Source organism: Scyliorhinus torazame, chromosome 13 (genome assembly GCF_047496885.1).
Source record: "Scyliorhinus torazame isolate Kashiwa2021f chromosome 13, sScyTor2.1, whole genome shotgun sequence".
NCBI lineage: Eukaryota > Metazoa > Chordata > Chondrichthyes > Carcharhiniformes > Scyliorhinidae > Scyliorhinus > Scyliorhinus torazame.
In genome coordinates this window covers 78,859,485-78,884,600 of record NC_092719.1, presented here as the reverse complement: position 1 = coordinate 78,884,600, position 25,116 = coordinate 78,859,485, and the positions used below count along the sequence as shown (strand labels likewise).

At 48.3% G+C, this 25,116-nt stretch overlaps 1 protein-coding gene across 5 annotated transcripts in view; it reads left to right on the top strand.

Moving 5' to 3' along the window:
- Positions 1–25,116, top strand: part of LOC140388133 (uncharacterized) — a 248,913-nt gene that overhangs the window by 169,325 nt on the left and 54,472 nt on the right. For 3 of the 5 annotated variants that reach the window (XM_072471828.1, XM_072471826.1, XM_072471827.1), the window contains exons 10-14: positions 3,948–4,561; positions 8,978–9,176; positions 14,846–15,032; positions 15,482–15,601; positions 24,237–24,427. In XM_072471828.1, coding sequence (XP_072327929.1) covers positions 3,948–4,561; positions 8,978–9,176; positions 14,846–15,032; positions 15,482–15,601; positions 24,237–24,427 — 1,311 coding nt within the window. Of the gene's footprint in view, positions 1–3,947; positions 4,562–8,977; positions 9,177–14,845; positions 15,033–15,481; positions 15,602–24,236; positions 24,432–25,116 lie in introns of all 5 variants that reach the window. The other 2 variants (XM_072471829.1, XR_011934104.1) reach the window with 2 other exon arrangements.

The following is a 25,116-nucleotide window of genomic DNA, read 5'->3' as shown; positions in this document are numbered from 1 at the left end:
TACGTTTTCTCTGCTGCAGTCAATGTGCGGGAGGCGAAAGCTATCGGTCGCTCGGCCCCGTTCTCCATCTTGTGGGACAGGTCGGCCCCAATACCATATGGGGATGCATCACATGTGACGAGCAAAGGCTTTCCAGGATCATAGTGGGTTAGTAACCCAGACGACGACAATTGTTGCTTTGCCCGCCGGAAAGCGGTTTCTTGCGGCTGACCCCAAACCCAGGTGTGATTTTTCTTTAGCAGAAGGTGCAAAGGGGCCAGCGTAGTTGCCAGATTGGGGAGGAACTTCCCGTAATAGTTTACGAGACCGAGAAAAGAACGAAGATGCGAAGTGTCGGTCGGGACGGGGGCCTGTTGAATCGCACGCACCTTCTCTGCGACGGGGTGCAAACCTTCGCGGTCCACCCGATAACCTAGGTAGACTACTTCCTTTGCCTGAAATACGCACTTTGTGTGACGTAAACAGTCTCCAGCCTCCGAAAAGCTTCTAAGGACAGCCTCCAGATTTTCCAAATGTTCCTGCTCCGATGTCCCTGTAATCAAAACGTCATCTAAGTAGACAGCGACACGTGGTAAACCTCTCAAAATGCCCTCCATAACACGTTGAAAAACAGCGTAGGCAGAGGATACTCCAAAGGGCAACCGTGTATATTCATACAGGCCCTGGTGTGTATTAATTGTTACATATGGTCGGGAGGCAAGGTCCAGCTGCAACTATAGGTAGGCGTGACTCATATCTAATTTTGTGAAGGAGAGTCCACCTGCAAGCTTCGCATAGAGATCCTCTATGCGAGGCATTGGATATCGGTCGAGTCGGGAAGCCGTATTCACTGTAAGTTTATAGTCGCCACACAAGCGAACTGTGGCATCTGGCTTCATTACAGGTACAATTGGTGCTGCCCAGTCAGCAAAACGGACGGGCCTGATAATACCCAAACTCTCCAAACGAGTGAGCTCCCCTTCTACCTTGTCGAGCAAGGCGTAAGGCACCGGGCACGCCCGGAAATAGCGCGATACGGGCTGCGGCCCCTTTTATTTTCCCCAAACCAGGCTGGAATACATCTGGGTATCGTCCCAGCACCTCAGTCAACCCTCCAGAAACTGTTTGGAGGATGTGCTGCCATTGCAACCGCAAATGGCGCAACCAGTCCCGACCCAACAGGCTGGGCCCATGGCCGCACACCACGATAAGTGAGAAATGCCCCTCCTGGCGTCCATAAACAACAGGGGTCATTGTAGTTCCTGCAATGCCCAGTGGTTCCCCCGTGTAGGTGGCCAACCTGGCCTGTGTGTCGGTTAATGTAAGGGTCTGTATACCCTGCTTGATGTGGTCGAATGTCCTCTGGGCGATCATGGAGACCGCTGCGCCAGTGTCCAACTCCATCTCAAGCGGGTGACCATTGACCCGTACTGTCACCTTAATTGGGGCCACACGGGGAGCTGCCACACAATGCAGCTGCAGGCAGTCGTCCTCTGTCTCCACGTCCTCAGGAGTAGTTGCCGCAGGTTCATCCACATGGAAGGTACGGCCCCTGGGCTGGTCCCAGTTTCGGTCAGAACGACGGCGCCTCTGGCGCCCCCAGGACCGGCATCCGCGACAGGGTCGGCGCCTACAAGTCTGACACGGACATGGCTCCTCATCCATTGGTTCTGGAGAAGGCTCCCTTCGGGGACGAATGTCCGACGGCCACTGGCGTCGGTCCGGACGTTGCCTCGCCCAAGGTACCGCAGGCGTGCGTGGGGATGTTTTCGGATGGAAGGGGTTGCGCCCCAAGGCATGCACTTCCATTCCCTGTAGCTCCTGCACTCCTCGTTCTGCGCTCTCTCGGGACAATACTATTTGAATGGCCTGTTGAAAAGTCAATGTTGGCTCAGCTAACAACTTACTCTGGGTGGCCGCATTGTTAATACCGCAAACCAAACGGTCGCGTAACATTTCTGACAAGGTCTCACCATAGTCACAGTACTCCGCAATCCTGCGTAGCCTGGATAGAAAATCGGCAAGGGATTCTCCAGGGTTCCTCTCAGCGGTATTAAACCGGTAACGCTGGACTATCGTGGATGAGGTTGGGTTAAAATGTTGCCCCACTATATTCACAATTTCATGAAACGTTTTGGTGTCCGGCGCAGCTGGGTACGTAAGGCTCCTAATCACCCCAAACGTATGCGGGCCGCAGGCGGTGAGCAATATGACCACCTGGCGCTCGTTTTCAGTGATATCGTTTGCCTGGAAATAGTAACGCATCCGTTGTGCGTACTGGTTCCAGCTTTCCCGCGCAGCATCAAAAACATCCAAACGTCCGTACAGAGGCATGGTATAATAGAAAACAACTTCCAACCTGTATCCAACAAATATCCAGGGAGGTGGCTTCAGCAGTGTAGACAGCTATTCACTTTAACCTTTGTCGCCAGTTTTGTGAGGGCTACGAAAAATCCAGCACGAGTTTTAAGGATACAAAGTAATAACATTTATTTACAATAACATATATATTATAGATAGATATATATATAATATATATATATAATATATATATATAATATATATTATATATATATATATATATATATATTATATATAAAACAGCGCAGCAACTTCCCTTGCTGCACACTCCTTCCTGCTGGTTCCAAACTGACCAGCTTTATTTATACATGGAGTTTACTAATGGTTTCTCCGCCCCCCTCATTGGGGAAGCTCATACTCCCACAGGATTGTGGGATTGTCATTAGTCCCCAGCCAATGGTAAGCAGGCAGGTTATAACATCAGTTATAGTTGTAGAAGAGTGAACAAACTCATTATTATTTATATTTGTTATTTATTAAATGTTACTTGCTTAAACTGAAGACTGATAGTTTCATTGAACTACGACTATCAGACCATTCTGGAAGTAAGCAAAAGAGTAACGACGCATTACAATCATGTAATATAACAATCACCACCAACTTGTGGTAGGCAGAAGGAGCAGCAGAAATAGGAAGAGATGGAGCACAGAACAGCAAACTAGGGCAATGAAAGAGGGAGGAACTACAACAACAGATATAGATAGAAAAAGAGGAAGAAAACAGGAGGACAAGTGTGAAGTGACAGAGTGTGTCACTTTTGCACCCACTTTGTGTTCTTGCAGACACTGTGGTAGCATGGCCCCTTTAAGGGGCAATCTTTTGTGGGTCACATGACCCACTCAGGGCCTATCATGCGGGAATGCACAAACACTGACCATTGGGGTAAAAATGCGCGGGACCTTGGAGCATGGGCACCTGGGAGTCAAGGAGTAAAGACCTGTATGAAATACTTCTGTGCCCGTGTATAGTTAAACCTAATTGTTGTGGGCAGCACGGTAGCACAAGTGGATAGCACTGTGGCTTCACAGCACCAGGGTCCCAGGTTCGATTCCCGGCTGGGTCACTGTCTGTGTGGAGTCTGCACGTTCTCCCCGTGGATTGGCTATGATAAATTGCCCTTAGTGACCAAAAGAAAAAGGTTAGATGGGGTTATTGGGTTACGGGGATAGGGTGGAAGTGAGGGCTTAAGTGGGTCGGTGCAGACTCGATGGGCTGAATGGCCTCCTTCTGCACTGTATGTTCTATGTTGTTTCCAATAATCCTGTTTGTTGTACATGAAGCCTCCTCAGCGATATATTGTGCTATTACATTAACGACAGGAGTGAATTGGAGAACGATCACAAGTCTCAATTCGTGGAGGGAGAAGGGGTTGCATGGGAAATAGTCAAGAAACGGAAAAGATGAGAAAAGTGAGAAATGCATTTGATAGGGAAACATGATCTGTTCGAGCCATGGAGTATTCCCCTGAAATCTCCAAGTTCTTCAGTGAGGGGCAATGTAAAGATTAAGTCAAAAGAGTATTACTTAATGTAGTGACTGTTGTGCAATCATTGAGTAAATCCACATAACTATAGGCAATTTTAAAATGTCTTCTTTGTTTTGTAAAGGTTAAGCGACAGCAACCAATCGCAGTGCCAGAAGAAGTGCTCTCCATGCAAACCCTTTGCATCTCCTCGGACATCATGTTCTCCTGCGAACCAGCCTTCCTGTCCACGGGTATCTGCTGCACCCTCGTGCCCTCCTGTGAACCTGCGATCTTGCCCGCCACCTCCAGTTTCAAATCCCAACAAGTCTCTGTACCAAAGCTGTGGATCATCATCTCCTGCCCTGCAATCCTCCCGGGCACCTGCTGCCCCACTGTGTTGTCCACCATCTTCTGCCCTGACCACACGCCTCCCTGTATATCAGCCGCCCTGCCCACCTTCCTCCCTGGCCGCATGCCTCTCTGCCATTCGGCCCAACTGTTTACCATCTCCCCTTAACCCCCCCTGCCTCCCGGTGAGTCGGCTGACCTGCCCGCCACCTTCTGCTCTGGCCTTGTGCGCCTCGATGAGCCGGCCGCGGTGTCCTTCATCGCTTCCTCTCAGCCCATGCCCTCCTGCAAACCCATCAACAAATTGCAGACCTGCATCAAGTCGGCCATGCACTGCGGCTCCAGTAACATATCCAAAACCTTGTAACCCACCTGAGGCGCCGAGGTTTAGAAATGAATCATGTATGGGTAAGACGATGAAGACTTAGTTTTCCATTACTAATATGATTGTGGAATAGACTAATATTTGACAAATAAGAAGTCAAAGTTTTTTTTCTTGAACTGTCTGTTCTCCTCACTTTGTTATAGAACTCACTTGACCTGTAACTGGCCCTCAGTGACTTACATTACTCATTTCAGTAACAGGGGCACAATGCACTAATTTGGTGCCAACACCAATTTGACTGCCTTGCAAGTGGGCAGTGTCAGGTTTGCCCACTTTGCCTTTGGTCAGTAGTAAAATTTCCAATGTTGAGAAAGAACTGGCGCAAGGAATGAAATGCAGCATCTCAGTCTGTCACAGGCGACTCTCCCATCAATTCAATATGGGCAGTGAGGTCAAACATGATACATGGCTGCTACACCAATTGTGCTGAGAAAACATGCTTTCCCAGTGGGAGGGAGGACCTGCACATTCAATGGAAGCTGACAGCAGCAGTTACACTGCTTGTTACACACACAGCTGCACAATGCTGTAGGAAGTCGCAGCTGTTTTGCGACAATGCACCATTTACATTGGGGGCCAATTTAGCTCAGTGGGCTAGACAGCTGGTTCATGATGCAGGGCAAGGACAGCAGCGCAGGTTCAATTCCCGTACCAGCTGAGGTTATTCATGAAGGCCCCACCTTCTCAACCTTGCCTCCTGCCTGAGGCGTGGTGACCCTCAGGTGACATCACCACCAGTCAGCTCTCCCCTTCAAGGGGAAATCAGCCTATGGTCATTGGGACTATGGTGACTTAACCTTGCCTTATTACCATTTGCAGTACGGCAAGTTATTATGCTCCATAATTTCAATATTCAAATATTGTAGGACGCAGGCCTACCAGTTCTCCTGCATTCACCCAGTGCCCTGGATGTGGAAGTCATTTCCAGGCATTTTATTGGTCAAGGGGACGGCTACAGGACCAAGTAAATGACGTTGAGATACAAACCGGCCCATATGTAACTGGGTGACAGAGCAGGCTTGAAGGGCTGAATGGCCTCCTCCTGTTCCTGTGTTTCCCCTGTTGAATAATGAAGCAAAGGGTACAGAACTGCACTGGGTGAACACAATCCTCCTGAGACCTCTGTTTTAAAACGATTAAGAAAGTGATGGGTTTCAAAAATCAGAGATATGGGAAAAGTAAATAGATGTTCTGAAGAGAGGAAAGAGTTAAATTCAGCAATTTGCTCAAATAGTACCCCTTCCCCCACCCCGTCTATAGTTAAAGGTAAACAAACGTGCGCCTGTGTTACATCTTACCGGGGTGTGTCATAGGAATAGGTTACGGACAGGAGTCATGTCTAAGCTAAGTCTTGAACTAATAAAAGAACGTTCTGCACGCAATTGGAGAGACACAAGAAACAGTCTCACAGAGCGGGAATTTGTTTCCCTCATTCTACATTCGGCTTGACGTCTGCAATTGGGTGTATTGATGGAGGTTTCCTCATACCCTCCTACCCATAACCACCCCTTCTTGCCAAATAAAAGTTTTCCCATATTTCCAACACTTTTAGGACTAAAACCAGTGCTGTTCAAAGAAACTGAAGAAAACGCGGTTTTTAATCCCTATATGGTTATTCTTCCAGGTGTTACTCACAGCAACGTACACGGGGTTAAATATTTGCGGCGGAACTAGTATCTTTATGTAATAGAACTTCTTTTAAATTCCATGCCATTCCAACCTTCCATGCCACCCCTCTCATGCCACACTCATCCCTCTAGTATTATCCCCATCCCATCCCATCCTACTTTTTCTTCCCATGCCTTCCCACTCCCTTCCTTATCTCCTATTCATTCCTCCCCATCCGAAGCACTGCGTCCCATCCCCAACCACCATCCTACCTTTTCTTCCCATGCCATCCCACTCTCATTCCTTATCTCCTATTCATTCCTCCCCATCCCAAGCACTGAATCCCATCCCCCAACCACCATCCTACCTTTTCTTCCCATGCCATCCCACTCCCTGTACCTTATTTCCTATTCATTTCTCTCCCATTCCATGCACTGCCCCTCCCGCCCATGCATCCAACCCCCCCCCCCCCTCACCCCCCACCCTATCCCATGCACTGCCCCTCCCCCTCCCCTTCTTCCACCCATACCATTTCCCTCCCCTTTCCCTCTTTCACACTGTTTTTTGTGTTTGGTGAGGTTGTTCCTGCAAGTCTCTGATGAATGACATTTGATTAATGAGATATTTTAAAACCTTTGTTCAAACGTTCTGGTACGGATTGTGCCCGGGCACTGGCAACCAAGTAAACTCACCAACAGATGCACCTCTTAAAACTGACCAATCAAAACCAAATCCGGACAGACCAAAATAAAATGTGTATGAAGTTATAGAGGGTTATGGAGGGTCCCAGACAACCCTGGGGGGTTTGGCAACTTTATTCTACATAATAATAATTGGTGACCAGATTCAACCTAGCTTCAAATTAATTGAAGTCTGTGAACTGATGAGAGGTGATCTTATTGGGACACCGACAGTTCAGAGTGGGCTTGACATTGCGACTGCTAAGAGGGGGTTTCCTCCTTGTGGGAGAATCTAGAACAAGGGCGTTTCCCATTTAAGGCAGAGATGTAGAGGAATTTCTTCTCTCAGAGGGTCGTTAATCTTTGGAATTCTCTCCCCCAGCGAGCAGTGGAGGCTGGGGTATTGGATATATTCAAGGTTATGTTAGACAAATCTTTAATCTGCACGGGGACAGGCAGGAAAGAGGAGTCAAGGCCACATTTGGGTCAGCATTGATCTTATTGAATGATGGAGAGGGCTCGAGGGGCCGAGTGGCCTGCTCCTGCTCCAACGACACAATTGAAACATTTATTCCCATATAGAAGCGCTTTAAGTTAAAACAAGGGCTTCTGTTTAACGAAAATGGAAATACTTTTTATTTTTGAATATAGTGTTGAATATATGTTACCTGCGTATTGTTGATTGAACACTAGAGGGCAGGCTCTGGTGGGAGTAAAGACATTGCAGCAATTATACTGCAAAGGTCATCGCTTGCTATCAAATGTTATATGTTTCTGGGTCAATAATAAAAATGCAGCTGTTGTACTGCCACATCAGCTTGAGTGTTTATTGGGACATAACAGAGTAGATTCTTTTATTTTTAATGTTATTTCCTGTTTTGTGTCTTCCCCCTTTCTCATACTCCCTCTGCTGCACCTTCCCGATCCAAACAAAAATGTCTCACTGGTGTTGCCCCCATACCAAGGTGGGATGTGAGAACAGTCCGCAGAGAACATAGAACATTACAGCGCAATACAGGCCCTTCGGCCCTCGATGTTGCGCCGACCTGTGAAACCACTCTAAAGCCCATCTACACTATTCCCTTATCGTCCATATGTCTATCCAATGACCATTTGAATGCCCTTAGTGTTGGCGAGTCCACTACTTTTGCAGGCAGGGCATTCCACGCCCTTACTACTCTCTGAGTAAAGGACCTACCTCTGACATCTGTCCTATATCTATCTCCCCTCAATTTAAAGCTATGTCCCCTCGTGCTGGAGATCACCATCCGAGGAAAAAGGCTCTCACTGTCCACCCTATCCAATCCTCTGATCATCTTGTATGCCTCAATTAAGTCACTTCTTAACCTTCTTCTCTCTAACGAAAACAGCCTCAAGTCCCTCAGCCTTTCCTCATAAGATCTTCCCTCCACACCAGGCAACATTCTGGTAAATCTCCTCTGCACCCTTTCCAATGCTTCCACATTCTTCCTATAATGTGGTGACCAGAATTGCACGCAATACTCCAAATGCGGCCGCACCAGAGTTTTGTACAGCTGCAACATGACCTCATGGCTCCGAAACTCAATCCCTCTACCAATAAAAGCTAACACACCCTACGCCTTCTTAACAACCCTCTCAACCTGGGTGGCAACTTTCAGGGATCTATGTACATGGACACCGAGATCTCTATGCTCATCCACATTGCAGAGGGTAGGGTTGGGGGCGGGTGTTCCTTTTTGCCAATCCTTTTCTACAGAAACGCAGCTGACGTCTGCCCTGCAGATTCGCACAGGCCTCCCACATATCTCCAGGGAAAGCAGTCGGGGAGTGGTGGCTGCAGATCTGCATCGCACCACTCGCCTCTCTGCCTATACTTACTGCTCTGTCTCCATCGCACCTGCCTAAATTGTAGGAGAGTTTCTGATGTGTATGGAGGACGGTTGAAGCCCCACACCTTGCTCCCACTCCACCCTGCCCCCCCCCCCCCCCCACCTTCATCTGTCGACTGAACCCCTCTTTATAACGCTGCTGCTATTCTTCTAAAAGGGTCTTTTGCTTATAATCTTATGTTCACCTGTGACCACAGCCGTGTACAAAAGAAAAGCACAGGCAGCTGTATAGGACATGGGGCTGTTGGGAGCACCTACAATGACATCTCTTCTTCTACAGCGACGGAAAGTCTCAATGACGAGCCAACGAGGTTCTTCCCAATGCCTCCAACTCATTCTTCAACCAGTTGCAAATCTGGCCAAGGCAGGGACTATTTCAACCTCCTGATTCAGGACCTGAACAAGGACAGCAAAGCCAATACACTGCCCGTTTGCAAACCACTCCTAAATGAGTGCAACAACAACACACCTGTTGCCAGGTAACCAAGATATGCTCTATAATCAGAATTCGAGGTGGCTCATTGCTTTATATTGACCTTTTCTTTTAACATTGCACGTTGATGAGGAAGGTAGGAAAATGTGCGTCAAGTCATCCTGTGGAATGGATTTGCAGAGCTATTTATCATTTAAGTATTCATTCTGGACATGCGGGCCTTGTATTACCCATTTCCCTATGTCCTTGAGCGATGGTGTGGTTTAACAGAGCTGCACTACTTCAGCAGGCCGCTAGGGGTCATCATGGTACTGTAGGACTGCAGGAACATGGAAGCCAGACTGTGAGAAAGGGCGGCAGGGTTCATGACATCAACAGCTTCATGGTCACTTTTACTCAGACCGGATTTTGAATTTTATTTTTCAAAACGTTGTACGTTGATTCTCATGGCGGCCAATGGTGGGATTATGAACTCTTCCTCTCTGGATTACTAGTCCAGTAACATAACCGCTCCACGATTAGACCCTTACTAGTTACTGGCTGGCCAGAGAGACTAGGGAATCGGGGTTCGTTCTCCTAGGGGCAAGATGGATTTAGCAATGATGTTGAAAATGATGATGGGCGTCGAGAGTGTTAATCAAGAGAACTGGTTTCCACTGACAATTGAGTATGAAAGGTAACAGAATTAAAATAACTTGCAAATACCAGGGGTGCGGGGAGGGGTCTGGACTGAGGATGGAGGGGGGGTTCTGGACCAAGGGTGGTGCGGGGGGTTGGCACAGGGGGAGAAGCGGTCAGGACTAGGGGTGGTGGTGGTGTTGGGGGGAGAAGGGATCCAATGTGGGGGTGTTGGCGACCTAAGGATAAGTTAAAAAAAAAAAAAAATCTAAAGTACCCAATTCTTTTTTACCAATTAAGGGGCAATTTAGCGTGGCCAATTTACCTACCCTGTGTATCTTTTTGGGTTGTGGGGGTGAGACCCACGCAGACACGGGGAGAATGTGCAAACTCCACACGGACAGTGGGCCGGGATCGAACCCGGGTCCTCGGCTCTGTGAGGCAGCAGTGCTAACCACTGCGCCACCGTGCCCCCTCACACCGACCTAAGGAGATGTTGTTATGACCCAAAAGGCTGCTGGAAGCAGATGCAATCGCAACTTTCAAGAGGGAATTGGAGAAATATTTTAAGGGGAAACATTTGCAGAGTTCTGGGGAAAGTGCAGGGGAGTGAGATTAATTGGATCAGTCTCTCTTAGAGCTGGCAGAAGCTGGAAGGGCCCAATGGTCTCCTCCTGTTCTGTGTTGCAAGATTCCATTAAACAAGGTGGCAGAGTATGAAGCGATTACACTATGAGCCGAGAATTGATTATAAATTACAATTAATAAAACATTGGTTATCACAGAATATTCTTGTTTCGAGTTGATTCTGTAAGTAGACATGTTGCAGGTTTGTCACGGCAGATGTGATCAGTCTGCGATGTATTGTATAGGCTGATATTTGTTTTATAAATTCAGAGTACCCAATTATTTTTTCTCCAATTAAGAGGCAATTTAGCGTGACCAGTCCACCTAACCTGCACATTTTTGGGTTGTGGGGATGAAACCCACGCAGACATGGGGAGAATGTGCAAACTCCACATGGACTGTGACCCAGGGACGGAATTCGAACCCGGGTCCTCAGCGCCACAGTCCCAGTGCTAACCACTGCGCAACATGCCGCCCCCGATATTATGTGTTGTCTGTCATAATATCCAGATCAGCATATCATGGTGCATCACACACACACTGATGGACAGGCGTTTGGACCAACCAGCACACACACAACATCACAGCCAATCACTAGTAAGAGCACACGCACTATAAAAGGGGGAACACGAGAGTTCCCGCTGATTCTGGTAGGAGACAGCTCGGGACACAGAGCTTGCAGTGTGACACTCAGACATAGACCATGTGCTGAGTGCCTCACAAACATTAGTGATAGGGCTGGGTCCATAGGTTAGCTGGCAGCGAACGTACCCAAGTCTATAGTTAGTTGCATCTGTTAGTTAACATAATAAAATCAAGTTGTACCATCGACAGCCGTGTTGGCTCATTTGTGTATCAGGACACCCAACACGACATGATACCACGAGTGGATGTAGACCAGCGACTGTGAGACCTACCTGCACCATTTCAGCAATCCGCCATCCTGATCCATGGAAAGCATCAGCCCGCCGCTCCGAATTGCTGGCAATCTAGGTGTAAACTGGAAGTTTTTCAAACAGCGCTTCCAGCTATTCCTCGAGGCCACAGACAGGGAGAATGCATCGGACACCAGGAAGATTGCCCTCCTCCTCTCCACGGCGGGGCAACGCGCCATCCACGTCTTTAACTCCCTGGCATTCACGGAAGGCGAGGACAGAAAAAAATACAAAACGGTGCTGCTCAAGTTCGATGAACACTTCAGCGTGGAAGTCAATGAGAGCTTCGAACGGTACCTATTTCAGCAGCGCCTGCAGGGTAAGGAGGAACCTTTTCAATCATACCTAACACACCTCCGCATCCTTGCGCAGTCCTGCGGCTACGGGGCCACCTCCAACTCCATGGTAAGGGATCAGATAGTTTTTGGGGTCGTGTCAGACACCCTAAGCCAGCAGCTCCTTAAAGTGAAACTACTCACCCTGGCGACTGCAATCGAGACTTGTGTCCTCCATGAAAACACGACCAGCCGGTACTCCCATATCCAGGCGGCCGAAACGGCGCGGCATGGGGCCCCCGAGGCGGAGCGGGTCCAGTTGATCGAGTACCTCCCGGCCATTCAGCCTACATTCACTGGCTCACCTCCAGACACCTTGCAGACCGGCGACACCGACGACAGCGAGCCCTTCCGCGTTGCGCTCATCCATAAGAACAGGCTGTCCCCAAGTAGGCACCACCAGCAGCTGCCAGTCCACACCATTGATCCGGACGATGAGTGGTGTGCCACCCTGACTGTCAACCGATCCCAAGTCACATTTCGCCTGGACACTGGTGCCTCCGCCAATCTGCTCGCATGATCAGCTTTCCAGGCATTATCTTCCCACTGTCAATTGGTGGATTACAATGGGAACGGCATCCCGGCCACGGGGTCCTGCCAGCTGGAAGTCACCCACAACTCGCGCACGACCAAGCTGTCATTTGAGATTGTGTATTGGTGCAGTCCCCCTGCAACGGGATGACACCTCATCATGGGCTCCGGTCGCCTATGTCTCGCAGGCCATGACCCCCACAGAACAGCGCTATGCGCAGATCGAGAAGGAATGCCTAGGATTGTTGACGGGCATTGACAAGTTTCATGACTATGTCTATGGTCTTCCGCAGTTCACTGTAGAAACCGACCATCGCCCCCTGGTCAGCATTATTCAGAAGGATCTAAACGACATGACCCCTCGCCTCCAGCGCATTCTGCTCAAGCTCCGGAGGTATGACTTTCAGCTTGTCTACACCCCGGGGAAGGAGCTTATCATCGCAGATGCTCTGTCTAGGGCGGTCAACACACCGTCTGACCCCGAGGGGTTCGTGTGCCAGGTCGAGGCACAGGTAGCCTTCACATCGGCCAATCTGCCAGCCACCGATGCACGTCTGGCCCACATTCGAAGTGAGACTGCGGCTGACCCCCTGCTACAACGTGTGATGCGCCACATGTCAGAAGGGTGGTAGCGAACGTACCCAAGTCTATAGTTAGTTGCATCTGTTAGTTAACATAATAAAATCAAGTTGTACCATCCACAGCCGTGTTGGCTCATTTGTGTATCAGGACACCCAACACAACATTGTCCGAGGGATGTGCATGTTTTTTCAATGCAACTTGTCATCACTCTTTCCCCCCCCCGATCACCATGGTAACTGGAGTTTCTGCCACTAGTGAGACGGTTGCCAACCCCCGCCCCTGGTTTGAACTGGCGCCTTGAGCAGTTAAAGATTAATTTCCAGGTCACTGCTGTAAGCAATCTGAGGGGGAAAAATGAGGGGGAATTAAAGTAATCGGCTGTGATTTTTAAAAACAGTTACATTTTATGAGTTGGAGAAGGATGAAAAAAATGTTTGTTTAACTGGGTGGAGGAGTTGGGCGTGAGAAAACTTCAGGGAATAAGTCCAAACAGAGTTGGCAAGCCGAGTGAGCGGATACTGCTGATTGGTCAGAACTTGCACTGTAAAAGGAAATGTGACACTGAACAAAATCTGAAGGTTTGTCATGATCCATCTGTACACGGCTAGTGTGAGCACCTAAGCCCATTACACTGGGAAACTGGAGGTCAGGTGAAGGAGCTCTGAAAGCTCGTGACTCTAAACAAACCTGTTGGACTTTAACCTGGTGTTATAAGACTCCTTCCTGTGTTTAATACCAGTATGTTCCAAAATTCACCAATCCCAGTAGCACTTGTGATCAGTCAGCGTGACTTCCTCACCAAAGGTCTAAGAAGTTTTTTATTCTTTCATGCGGCTAGATTCTTCGGCGGGCCCACTCATGTACCAGCCTCCCCGAACAGGCGCCGGAATGTGGCGACTAGGGGCTTTTCACAGTAACTTCATTTGAAGCCGACTTGTGACAATAAGCGATTTTCATTTTCATGTAAAGGTCCATTGAACTCGGGCTATAATTTCTGCTCATCAGGTGGGCGCAGCCAGAGAATCCGGCCTATGGTTGTTGGTGTCATTATTGCCCATCCCTAATTGTTCTCTTTCAGAGGCTCGGTGTAGACTCGATGGGCCGAGGGCCTCCTTCCGCACTGTAGGATTTCTATGTTCTAAAGGGGTAAGGAGTTGCCTTCTTGAACCGCCGCAGTCCATCTGACATCTGTAGTGGTTTGGTGCAGCCATGATCATAATGAATGGCAGTGACATTACCATACACCACCATCAGTGGGCTTGATATTTGGCTGCTGCTGGGGTCATGAGTTAAAAGTAGCCCCACCTTCTGGTATGCCGGTTTCCAGGCCCCTTCCCCCCCACTGCCCGGGTCATTTTCACAGAAACCGGATTGGGTGGCTGGGAGTGAGGTAGGTGGATTAAAGGTGTTAATGGCCTATTAAGGCCAACAAACAGTCCAGCATGAGACCGGTTTAGCTGCCTGGAGGCAGTCTCCCAGTGGCAAAATTGACAGTGGGGGTCTAGTACTTTGGGCAGGCATGGAGGTCCTCCCTCCCTGCCTGCCTGGGTGCAGCAGCAGCTGCAGGTCACCCTAGTAGAGCTCCCCCACCAACAGTGATGGCCTGGATGCAAAGGCCATTTTTAATTTAAACATTTTTTTAAATTACCTTCATTTTGAATCACATTCTCTCCCACTTACCTATAATGGCTTCCTGCTGTGCCTTTCAGGCTGTAAAGGCCTCAGATTCAAGAGCCTGCCCCACTGCCCTTAACTGGGCGAGCCTGCCCACTGGGCCATTAATTGGTTGCTCTGGGGAAAATCCCAAAGGCCTAAATCTTCCGCCCTCGCTCGCTGCTCAGATTTTTCGGTGCCACCGAGAGTGAATGGAGTTTGGGCTGGAACGTCAAATTTCCCATTCTCGCTCGTAACGGGTCCTACCGTGGACGAGACCAGAAAATCCCACCCAATGAGTGACAATTTCCCCATGTGGTGCAGGCTCCTGACACCCACCCCCGGCAACCACTTCAGCCTGACAACGGCGTGTGAAACCCACAGTTTTCAATTTAGTGGAAAAATGAGAACACAAACCTCTTTCTATGTTGCAGCACCATGGGGAACATGAAAATAATCGAAGTTGCTACAAATGGGCACTTTGTCCGACTCTTAAATATTTCACTTGATACGGAAGAGGATATTGGAAGCTATGCCCTGCAACAGAATATTGATGGCCACCCTGTAACAGTGTACCGCTTCCCACCCAGAACGCGGGTGAATGCAGGATCTGGTGTAACGGTAAGAAAAGACGCATGCCAGTGTGCATTCATAATGTTTACCCTCCATGCACTAAATTCCACTCCCACGTTTTATGCCATCCTTACCTGCACATAAATTGCTGTTCTTGCAGCACCTTACTCACTTCCGCCCCCGACCCTTTCATTCAATCGGTTTTAAATTAATGCTGTTTGCCAGGCTTACAGTTGAGTCTTTACCAATGGACCCAATCCTTCCTGGGCCCAAGTGGCGCAAAGAAGCCCTGGAACTCCTTGACTTAAAGGGCTGTGAGAACACCCTCATGCACAGGAGTGGCAGTGGTTCAAGGAGAAGGCCCCAGCCTCAGCACCCTAGAACCAGAGGTGGGCAAAAAAGTGCCAGCATTGCTGACGATGCCCACAACCCGAGAATATGTATTTCTAAGTCGCCGCAATGCAGAGGTTAACACAGCTTAAACCATTACATTTTAGGTTTGGGCAGCTGCAGCAAAGGTCCCTCACAATCCGCCAAAAGACTTCTTATTGAAGGAAAGTAATAAATTTGGAACTGGCCCTGAATGTACAACAATCTTGTGTAAGCCCAATGGACAGGTAAGAGCTTTTTACTTTATAGTGAATAATTCAAGTATCGATGGCATTTCATAGAAATATAGAAAGTTGACGGCACTGAAAGAGGCCATTCAGCCCATCAAGTCTGCATCAGTCAAACAAAAGCTATCCAGCTTGTCAGGATTTGTAGCGCTGCAGGGTTATGGCACCTCAAGGCATCTCCAAGGAAGTGTTTTCTGGCCCTTCCCACCAAAGGGGGCCAATGCGGCCCCCCCTCCCCCCAATGGGTTCCCCGGTGGCAAGATTGGCAAGCCGTGCAAAATGCCATAGACCAGAAGATCCTGAAGTGGCCAATGGCGAGTGGTCTCCACTGTGTGGGGCGGTGGGGAGGTGGTTCTGGAAATACCACCCCAAGTACTTTTAAAACGGCTCATGAGTTCCACACTCCCGACACCTTCTGGGTGAAAATGTTTCTTTTCAACTTCCTTTGAAACCTTCTGCCCATTCTGCTAAATCTAGACTACTTTGCTTATGAGTTGGCTTTTAACATGGCTGTCTGTCTTCATAGAATGACACAGCAGAGACCCTTCAGCCCATTATGCCTCTGCCTGTGCCAGGTCTTTTAAAAAGATATCCAATTAATCCTACTCCCCTATCCTTTCCACAAAATCCTGAAAGTCCTTTCACTTCAAATGTTTGTCCAGCTCTTTTGGAAGGTTTCTGGTGAGGCTGGTTCCACTGCGCCTTGAAGCAGTGCATTCCAGTGTATAACAACAACTCAAAAAATATTTTCCTCATCACAAAGATTGGGTTTTACTAAATTAATGGACGTTTTCATTAATTTTCATTTTTCAAGGAGGATCGATGAGGGTAGTGAAGTGGAAGACGTCTACATGGATTTCAGTAAGGCATATGGCAAGATTCCACTTGGCAGTTTAGTCAAAATAGTGAGCTCTCATTGGATATAGAGGAAGGCGCTGGGTTGGATCCAAAATTTGTTCAGTGAAGAAACAGGGTAATGTTCAATAGATGTTTTTGCGAATGGAAAACAGTTTCTAGTGGTGTTCCACAGGGCTCAGTGTTTGGGGCTGTTTGTCATATATATGAATGATTTGGACTTGAATTTGGGAGGCATGATTGGGAAATTTGCAGGTGACACACAACCTGGCCGTGTAGTTGATAGTAAAGAGGATAGATGTCAATTCCAGAACGATATCAATGGTTTGGTTGAGTGGGCTGTTTAGCACAGGGCTAAATCGCTGGCTTTGAAAGCAGACCAAGGCAGGCCAGCAGCACGGTTCAATTCCCGTAACAGCCTCCCTGAACAGGTGCCGGAATGTGGCGACTAGGGGCTTTTCACAGTAACTTTATTTGAAGACTACTTGTGACAAGCGATTTCTTTTCAAATTTTTCATTTCAAGTGTTAAATGGAATTCATTCCGGAAAAGTGTGAGGTAATGCATTTGAGGAAGACAAACAAAGCAAGTGAATACTCCATAAATGGGAAGATATTGAGAAGGGTAGAGAAAGTGAGGAACCTTGAAGTGCATGCCCACAGATCACTGCAGGCGGTAAGACAGGTGGATAAGGTGGTAAAGAAAGAGTATGGAATGCTATCCTTTATTGGGTGAAGTATTGAATACAAAAGCAGGGATGCAATGATGGAACAAAAACAGAAAATACTGGACAATCTCAGCAGGTCCGACAGCATCTGCGGACAGAGAAGGGAGCAAACGTTTTGAGTCTGGATGACTCTTTCTCTTTGTCCAAAGCTAGTCCAGTATTTTCTACTTTTACTTCAGATTCAAGCATCCGCTGTAATTTGCTTTTATCTTTGATGTAATGATGGAACCGTATAAAATGCTGGTTAGGCCCCAGCTGGAGTTTTGTGTACAGTTCTGGTCACCACATTACAGGAAGGATATAATTGCTCAGGAGGGAGTGTAGAGGAGATGGACAAAAATTCTGCCAGGGCTTGAAAATTGCAGCTATTATCAGAGATTGGAGAGGCTAGGGTTATTTTCCTTAGAACAGAAAAGATTAAGAGGTGATCTAATTGAGGTGTATAAAATTATGAGGGTCCTAGACCAGAAAGACCTGTTACCCCAAGGTAAGGGGTCAGTTACCAGGGGGCAAAGATTTCAGGGGTGGGATTCTCCGTCTGGTGCGGTGCGCCCCCGCCGACAGTGAGATTCTCCGTCCCGCCAGCCGGCCAATTGGGTTTCCCATTGTGGGCAGCCATACCCCCGTCGGGAAATCCCCGGGCGTGGGTGCGCTGCCGGCATAACGGAGAATCCCGACAGTGGAGAATCCAGCCCAAGGTGAGAGGTGATAGAAGGATTTGAGAGGAAATGAAGAAAAAACGTTTTACCCAGAGGATGGTGCATCTGGGATTGACTGCCTGAATTGGTGGCTGAGGCTGAAACACTCAACTTGTTTAAAAGGTCCTTGAAGTGCTATAACCGGCAAAGTCCCACATTTGGTGCTGGAAAGTAGGATTAAGACCATAAGACATAGGAGCAGAATTAAGCCACTCGGCCCATCGATTCTGCTCCGCCATTCAGTCATGGCTGATAAAAATGAGTGGTGGTTTCTTTTCCTTTGGTCAGCACAGGTATGATGGGCTGAACAGCCTCTTTTTTCTTTCATGGGATGTCAGCATCGCTGGCTGGACGAGCATTTATTGTCCATCGCTAAATGCCCTTGAACTTAGGCCATTTAAGGGTAAACCACGTTGCTGTAAGTCTGGAGTCACATGTACACCAGGCTGGGTAAGGACAGCAAATTTCCTTCCCTAACGGGTCACCATTACTGAGATTAATTTAAATTCCACCAGCTGCCGTGGTGGGATTTGAATCCATATCCCCAGATCATTAGCCCTGGGCCTCTGAATTACTCGTCCAGTGACATTATCATGACACCACCGTCTCCCCATTCTATTTTGTAACTTTTCTATGGTTCTGTTTTGCCTATGGTTATTTCATCCATTACCTTGTGTTGGATTTTACATGACATAGAAGCCACCACCAACCCCCTCTCCCAAAACTTCCTGGCCCAAAATACAGAGGGTGGGAGCCCACCGGGAGCCCATCCGCGATACCGCCAACTACCCCGGTGCAATTAACATTGGGAACAGCGTTAATTGCTTCAAGGCTAGATGTCCGCTTCTTTCTCGGGGGTAAGCTTCGCCTTAGAGAGCTGAGGCCAATCAGAGTGACCGACTGCTCGGCATTCCCTGCAGCGCTAGACGGGAGTGGTGGCCAGTGCTGGAACTACAGGGCCACGCCGAGAAACCCAGCTAAGCACAGGTTCAGGGTCTCAGCATGGGGATGGGTTTGTAGGGTATCAGGTTCAAGAGGTCAGGTGTTTTAAGGAAGGAAAGACCTGGGCTAGGGGTGCCTCTGGTACCACAAGGCGACCCATAAAGGAGGTCTGCCCCACCCGGACATCACTAGCCCACCTGGGCCTTCCTCCACCAGGGGTGGCGAGCCGAGTAGATCCCGGAAGAGCGCCACGCTGCTTTTCGGTGTAACGTGGCCGGTAGGTTGTGCCCACGGTCTTGTATTATGTAGCAATCTTCCTTGTGTTAAACATAAGAGCAGGAGTAGGTTATTCAGCCTATCGAGTCTGCGCTGCCATAGATTCCCTGCAGTGCAAAAGACCGTTTAATCTATCGAGTCTGCACCAACCCTCTGGAAGAACGCCCACTCACCCTGTCCTATTATGTAACCCCACCTAATCCACACATCTTTGGACACTACGTGGCAATTTTAGCATAGCCAACCCACCTAACCTGCACATCTTTGAACTGTGGGAGGAAGCTGGAGCATCCAGAGGAAACCCACGCAGCCACGTGGAGAATGTGCAAACTCCACACAGACAATTGAAACTGGAACGCTGGCATTGAGAGGTTGCTAACCACTGCACCACCGTGCTGCCCTAGAGGCAGCAGTGCTAACCATGCCACCCTCCATTCAAACAGATCATGGCTGATCATTTACCTATGTGCCACTTTTTCTCCATTATCCTCTGGATGCCATTAGTATTCAGAAATCTATCAATTTCTGACTTGGACATGCTGAATGGTGGAGTTTCCACAGCCCTCTGGAGAATTCCAAAGGTTCTTTGAGTGAAGAAATTCCTCATCATCTCAGTCTAAATACCCCTTATTCTGAGACTGTCGCCAGGTTCTAGACTCACCAGTCAGGGGAAACATCCTATCTACACCCACCCTGTAAGAATATTGTAAATTTCAATGAGATCACCTCTCATTCGTTGCACTGTACCCCCTTCCTGCCTCAACCCCTAGTTAGTATCATCTGCAAAATTTGTAAAGAGTAACTTGTTCCTAGATCCAAACCATTGGTGTAAATTATGATGAATAGTGATCACAGTGCTGGCCATTGTGGAACCACATCTCTTTCCACCTCCAATCTGCGCAACTATCCTGGGGCAGCACGGTGGCACAGAGGTCAGCGTTGCTAGCTCATGGGTCCGAGGACCTGGGTTCGATCCCAGCCCCGGGTCACTGTCCGTGTGGAGTTTGCACATTCTCACCCAAAAAATATGTGCAAGGTAGGTGGATTGGCCACGCTAAATTTCCCTTTAATTGGAAAAACGAAGAATTGGGTTCTCTAAATTATTTTTTTTAAACTATCCTTTAGCCCGACTCTTTTTTAACCAAGTTGCTGCCCATTCAGCTCTTGGTTCGCTGACTCCTCCTGCTGTAACCTTTGGCATGACTCTACTCTAACCCTAACCCTAACCCTATGGTAACTTATCAAAGGCTTTTTTTTAAAATCCCAGCATACGGTATCTACTACATCACCCTTTCCTACTCATTCTGTTACCATTTTGAAAAATTCTATCACATCAATTAGACATGATGTGCTTTTTTCAGATTTGGCCCTGCTATTTTTATTTTTATTTTTTGTGCTTAGACACTCTTCTACCACTTCATTTTGTTTAGGCTCCAGTCGCCTTCCAATCACTCGTGTTAAGCCCAGATTTTGTTCTCTCTTTTTGTATTTAAGAACAATATCAGCTGCCCACTGGCCCTTCTGACCCTTTTAGAGAACTTGAATATAATATATACATTATATAGACATAGACATTATATATTAACTCAGTTGGCTGGACAGTTGGTTGGTGAGCGCGGGTTCAATTCCTGTCCCGGCTAAGGTCACCATGAAAGCCCCGTGCCTTCTCAACACTTGCCCCTTGCCTGAGGTGTGGTGACCCTTGGGTTAATCACCACCAGTCAGTTCTCTGTCAAAGGGGAAAGCAGCCTATGGTCACCTGAGACTGTGGCGACATTTACATTTTATATATATATATAATTTATAATGTGGAGATGCCGGCGTTGGACTGGGGTGAGCATAGTAAGAAGTCTTACAACACCAGGTTAAAGTCCAACAGGTTTGTTTCGATGTCACTAGCTTTCGGAGCGCTGCTCCTTCCTCAGGTGAATGAAGAGGTATGTTCCAGAAACACATATATAGACAAATTCAAAGATGCCAAACAATGCTTGGAATGTGACCATTAGCAGGTGATTAAATCTTTACAGATCCAGAGATGGGGTGACCCCAGGTTAAAGAGGTGTGAATTGCATCAAGCCAGGACAGTGGGTAGGATTTCGCAGGCCAGATGGTGGGGGATGAATGTAATGCGACATGAATCCCAGGTCCCGGTTGAGGCCGCACTCATGTGTGCGGAACTTGGCTATAAGTTTCTGCTCGGCGATTCTGCGTTGTCGCGCGTCCTGAAGGCCGCCTTGGAGAACGCTTACCCGGAGATCAGAGGCTGAATGCCCTTGACTGCTGAAGTGTTCCCCGACTGGAAGGGAACATTCCTGCCTGGTGATTGTTGCGCGATGTCCGTTCATTCGTTGTCGCAGCGTCTGCATGGTCTCGCCAATGTACCACGCTTCGGGACATCCTTTCCTGCAGCGTATGAGGTAGACAACGTTGGCCGAGTCGCACGAGTATGTACCGCGTACCTGGTGGGTGGTGTTCTCACGTGTAATAGTGGTCACATCCGCCAACTTAACAGACTGATCAAGACCTTGGATCCAGATCTTCAGAGCACCCTACGTGCTCTCACTCCACGTACTCCCCGCATTGGAGATCTCTACTGCCTCCCAAAAATACATAAGGCTAACACACCAGGCCGCCCTATCGTTTCAGGCAATGGGACCTTGTGTTAGAACCTCTCTGGCTACATCGAGGGCATCTTGAAACCCATCGTACAAGGCACGCCCAGCTTCTGTCGCGACACGACGGACTTCCTACAGAAACTCAGCACCCATGGACCAGTTGAACCAGGAACATTCCTCGTCACAATGGACGTCTCGGCACTCTACACCAGCATCCCCCATGACGACGGCATTGCTGCAACAGCCTCAGTACTCAACACCGACAACTGCCAATCTCCAGACGCAATTCTGCAACTCATCCGCTTCATTCTGGATCACAACCTCTTCACCTTCGACAAGAAGTTCTTCATCCAGGCGCACGGAACAGCCATGGGGACCAAATTCGCACCCCAATACGCCAACATCTTCATGCACAAGTTTGAACAGGACCTACTCACCGCACAAGACCTTCAACCGACATTATACACCAGATACATCGATGACATTTTTTTCCTTTGGACCCACGGCGAAGAATCACTGAAACGACTACACAATAACATTAATAAGTTCCACCCAACCATCAGACTCACCATGGACTACTCTCCAAAATCAGTTGCATTCTTGGACACACTCGTCTCCATCAAGGACGGTCACCTCAGCACTTCGCTTTACCGCAAACCCACAGATAACCTCATGATGCTCCACTTCTCCAGCTTCCACCCTAAACACATTAAAGAAGCCATCCCCTATGGACAAGCGCTCCGTATACACAGGATCTGCTCAGACGAGGAGGAGCGTAACAGCCATCTACAGACATTGAAAGATGCCCTCGTACGAACAGGATACGGCACTCGACTCATCGATCGACAGTTCCAACGCGCCACAGCGAAAAACCGCACCGACCTCCTCAGAAGACAAACATGGGACACAACCGACAGAATACCCTTCGTCGTCCAGTACTTCCCCGGAGCGGAGAAACTACGTCATCTTCTTCACAGCCTTCAACACGTCATTGATGACGATGAACATCTTGCCAAGGTCATCCCCACACCCCCACTACTTGCCTTCAAACAACCGAGCAACCTCAAACGAACCATTGTTTGCAGCAAACTACCCAGTCTTCAGAACAGTGACCACGACACCACACAACCCTGCCATGGCAATCTCTGCAAGACGTGCCAGATCATCGACATGGATACCACTATTACATGTGAGAACACCACCCACCAGGTACGCGGTACATACTCGTGCGACTCGGCCAACGTTGTCTACCTCATACGCTGCAGGAAAGGATGTCCCGAAGCGTGGTACATTGGCGAGACCATGCAGACGCTGCGACAACGAATGAACGGACATCGCGCAACAATCACCAGGCAGGAATGTTCCCTTCCAGTCGGGGAACACTTCAGCAGTCAAGGGCATTCAGCCTCTGATCTCCGGGTAAGCGTTCTCCAAGGCGGCCTTCAGGACGCGCGACAACGCAGAATCGCCGAGCAGAAACTTATAGCCAAGTTCCGCACACATGAGTGCGGCCTCAACCGGGACCTGGGATTCATGTCGCATTACATTCATCCCCCACCATCTGGCCTGCGAAATCCTACCAACTGTCCTGGCTTGATGCAATTCACACCTCTTTAACCTGGGGTCACCCCATCTCTGGATCTGTAAAGATTTAATCACCTGCTAATGGTCGCATTCCAAGCATTGTTTGGCATCTTTGAATTTGTCTATATATGTGTTTCTGGAACATATCTCTTCATTCACCTAAGGAAGGAGCAGCGCTCCGAAAGCTAGTGACATCGAAACAAACCTGTTGGACTTTAACCTGGTGTTGTAAGACTTCTTAATATAATTTATAGTCATATGTGCTCTGCATTGCCATCTAATGACTGGTGGTGGAACTGCAGTTGGTGCATTTCAGGCAAGGAGGAATGTTTTCCTATGGCTCCCATAGCAACATCCTCACCAAAGGCAGGAAGATCTTCCTCTGTATGATTCCAGTGAAATTGTAGTTGTATTTTCAAAGATCCGGAGTGTGATTTTACCGGAAATACTAGTCAGAGGAAATCCTCTCACATTCCTTTGCGCTGTTACTGCACCCTGCAGCAAGAGACACCCCCTCGCCACCAACCCCTGCCAATGATTGGCCCTGAGAACCAAATAGTCTGCCAAACACCTCTGTCCAGACTGATTAACAAAAATAATAATTTGTGTCAGAAAAACCCGTGTGCCAAACTGTGGGCCATGGAATGATAGCCCGTGATGAGGACAGGGTAAAGAATTGTAAAAAAAGACGATTTATCCCATAAATTCTTTCAGTGAAGAAAAACGAGTGCTGCGGTTACTCTGGAGTGCTTTGACAGCAGTGAATCCTATTAATGTTGGATTGATAAGTTGTAATGGAAAGTGTCATTGGGCCTCAGCGCCTGGCAACCCACTGAAATGGACTCCTTGCCAAGTTAGGCTATATTGGATCATATGTTGAAAGCTTTCTAATCAAAAACATGCCAATCTCTTTTTAACTTGCTTGTGGTCTTCTATTAGGCTGTTGCCTGGTTCACTCCTGCTCCCAGGAGCTCAAAGTTAAACAATCCATGCAATGGAGGAAAGTTCACAGACTATGAACATCCGTTTTCAGCAGCCCATGATTCTCAACTTAATTTTCAATCCGACAAGGGGAATGGAGAGATTGCTGCAAACACGTGCCTGTTTTTGCCAGAAGCGTTACCTATGAAGTAGGTAAATTGGGTAATGAACACAGTGTCTTATTTACCTGCAGCAGCACCAATACTGCTTAGAAAGCTGTCTCTGAGATTAGGAGCTGAAATTCACGTTACTGCATTTTCTGGACAGTTACTCAGAGGCGGTCGGTTAGCTCAGTTGGCTGGACGGCTGGATGTGGAGCGACGCCAACAGAGAGGGTTCAATTCCTCTACATGCTGAGGTTATTCGGCCTTCTTGACCTTGTCCCTCGTCTGAGGTGTGGTGACCCTCAGGTTAAATCACCACCAGCCAACACTCTCTCTCCCTTTGGTCCTCAGGGACAATGACAACTTTAATTTCACTCAGAGGGCAGGCGCACAAAGCAATCAAGAATGCATACAGAGGTAGTTAGTTGTACAGAGCCTAGGTCTGACCCCCACAGAATCTGTACAGTGCAGGAGGCCATTTGGCTCATTGAGTCTGCACCAATCCTCTGAAAGAGCACTTTAACTAGTCCCACTCTCCTGCCCTATCCCTATAACCCCACCTAACCTGTATATCTTTGGAGTGTGGGAGGAAACTGGAGAAAATCCACGCAGGCACTGGGAGTATGTGCAAACACCACACAGACAGTCACCCAATGTCCGAATTTAACCCGGGTACAACATATCTCGACAGTTTAGACACTGCACCTCAGACCTTGGAGGGATTGCAATGGGGA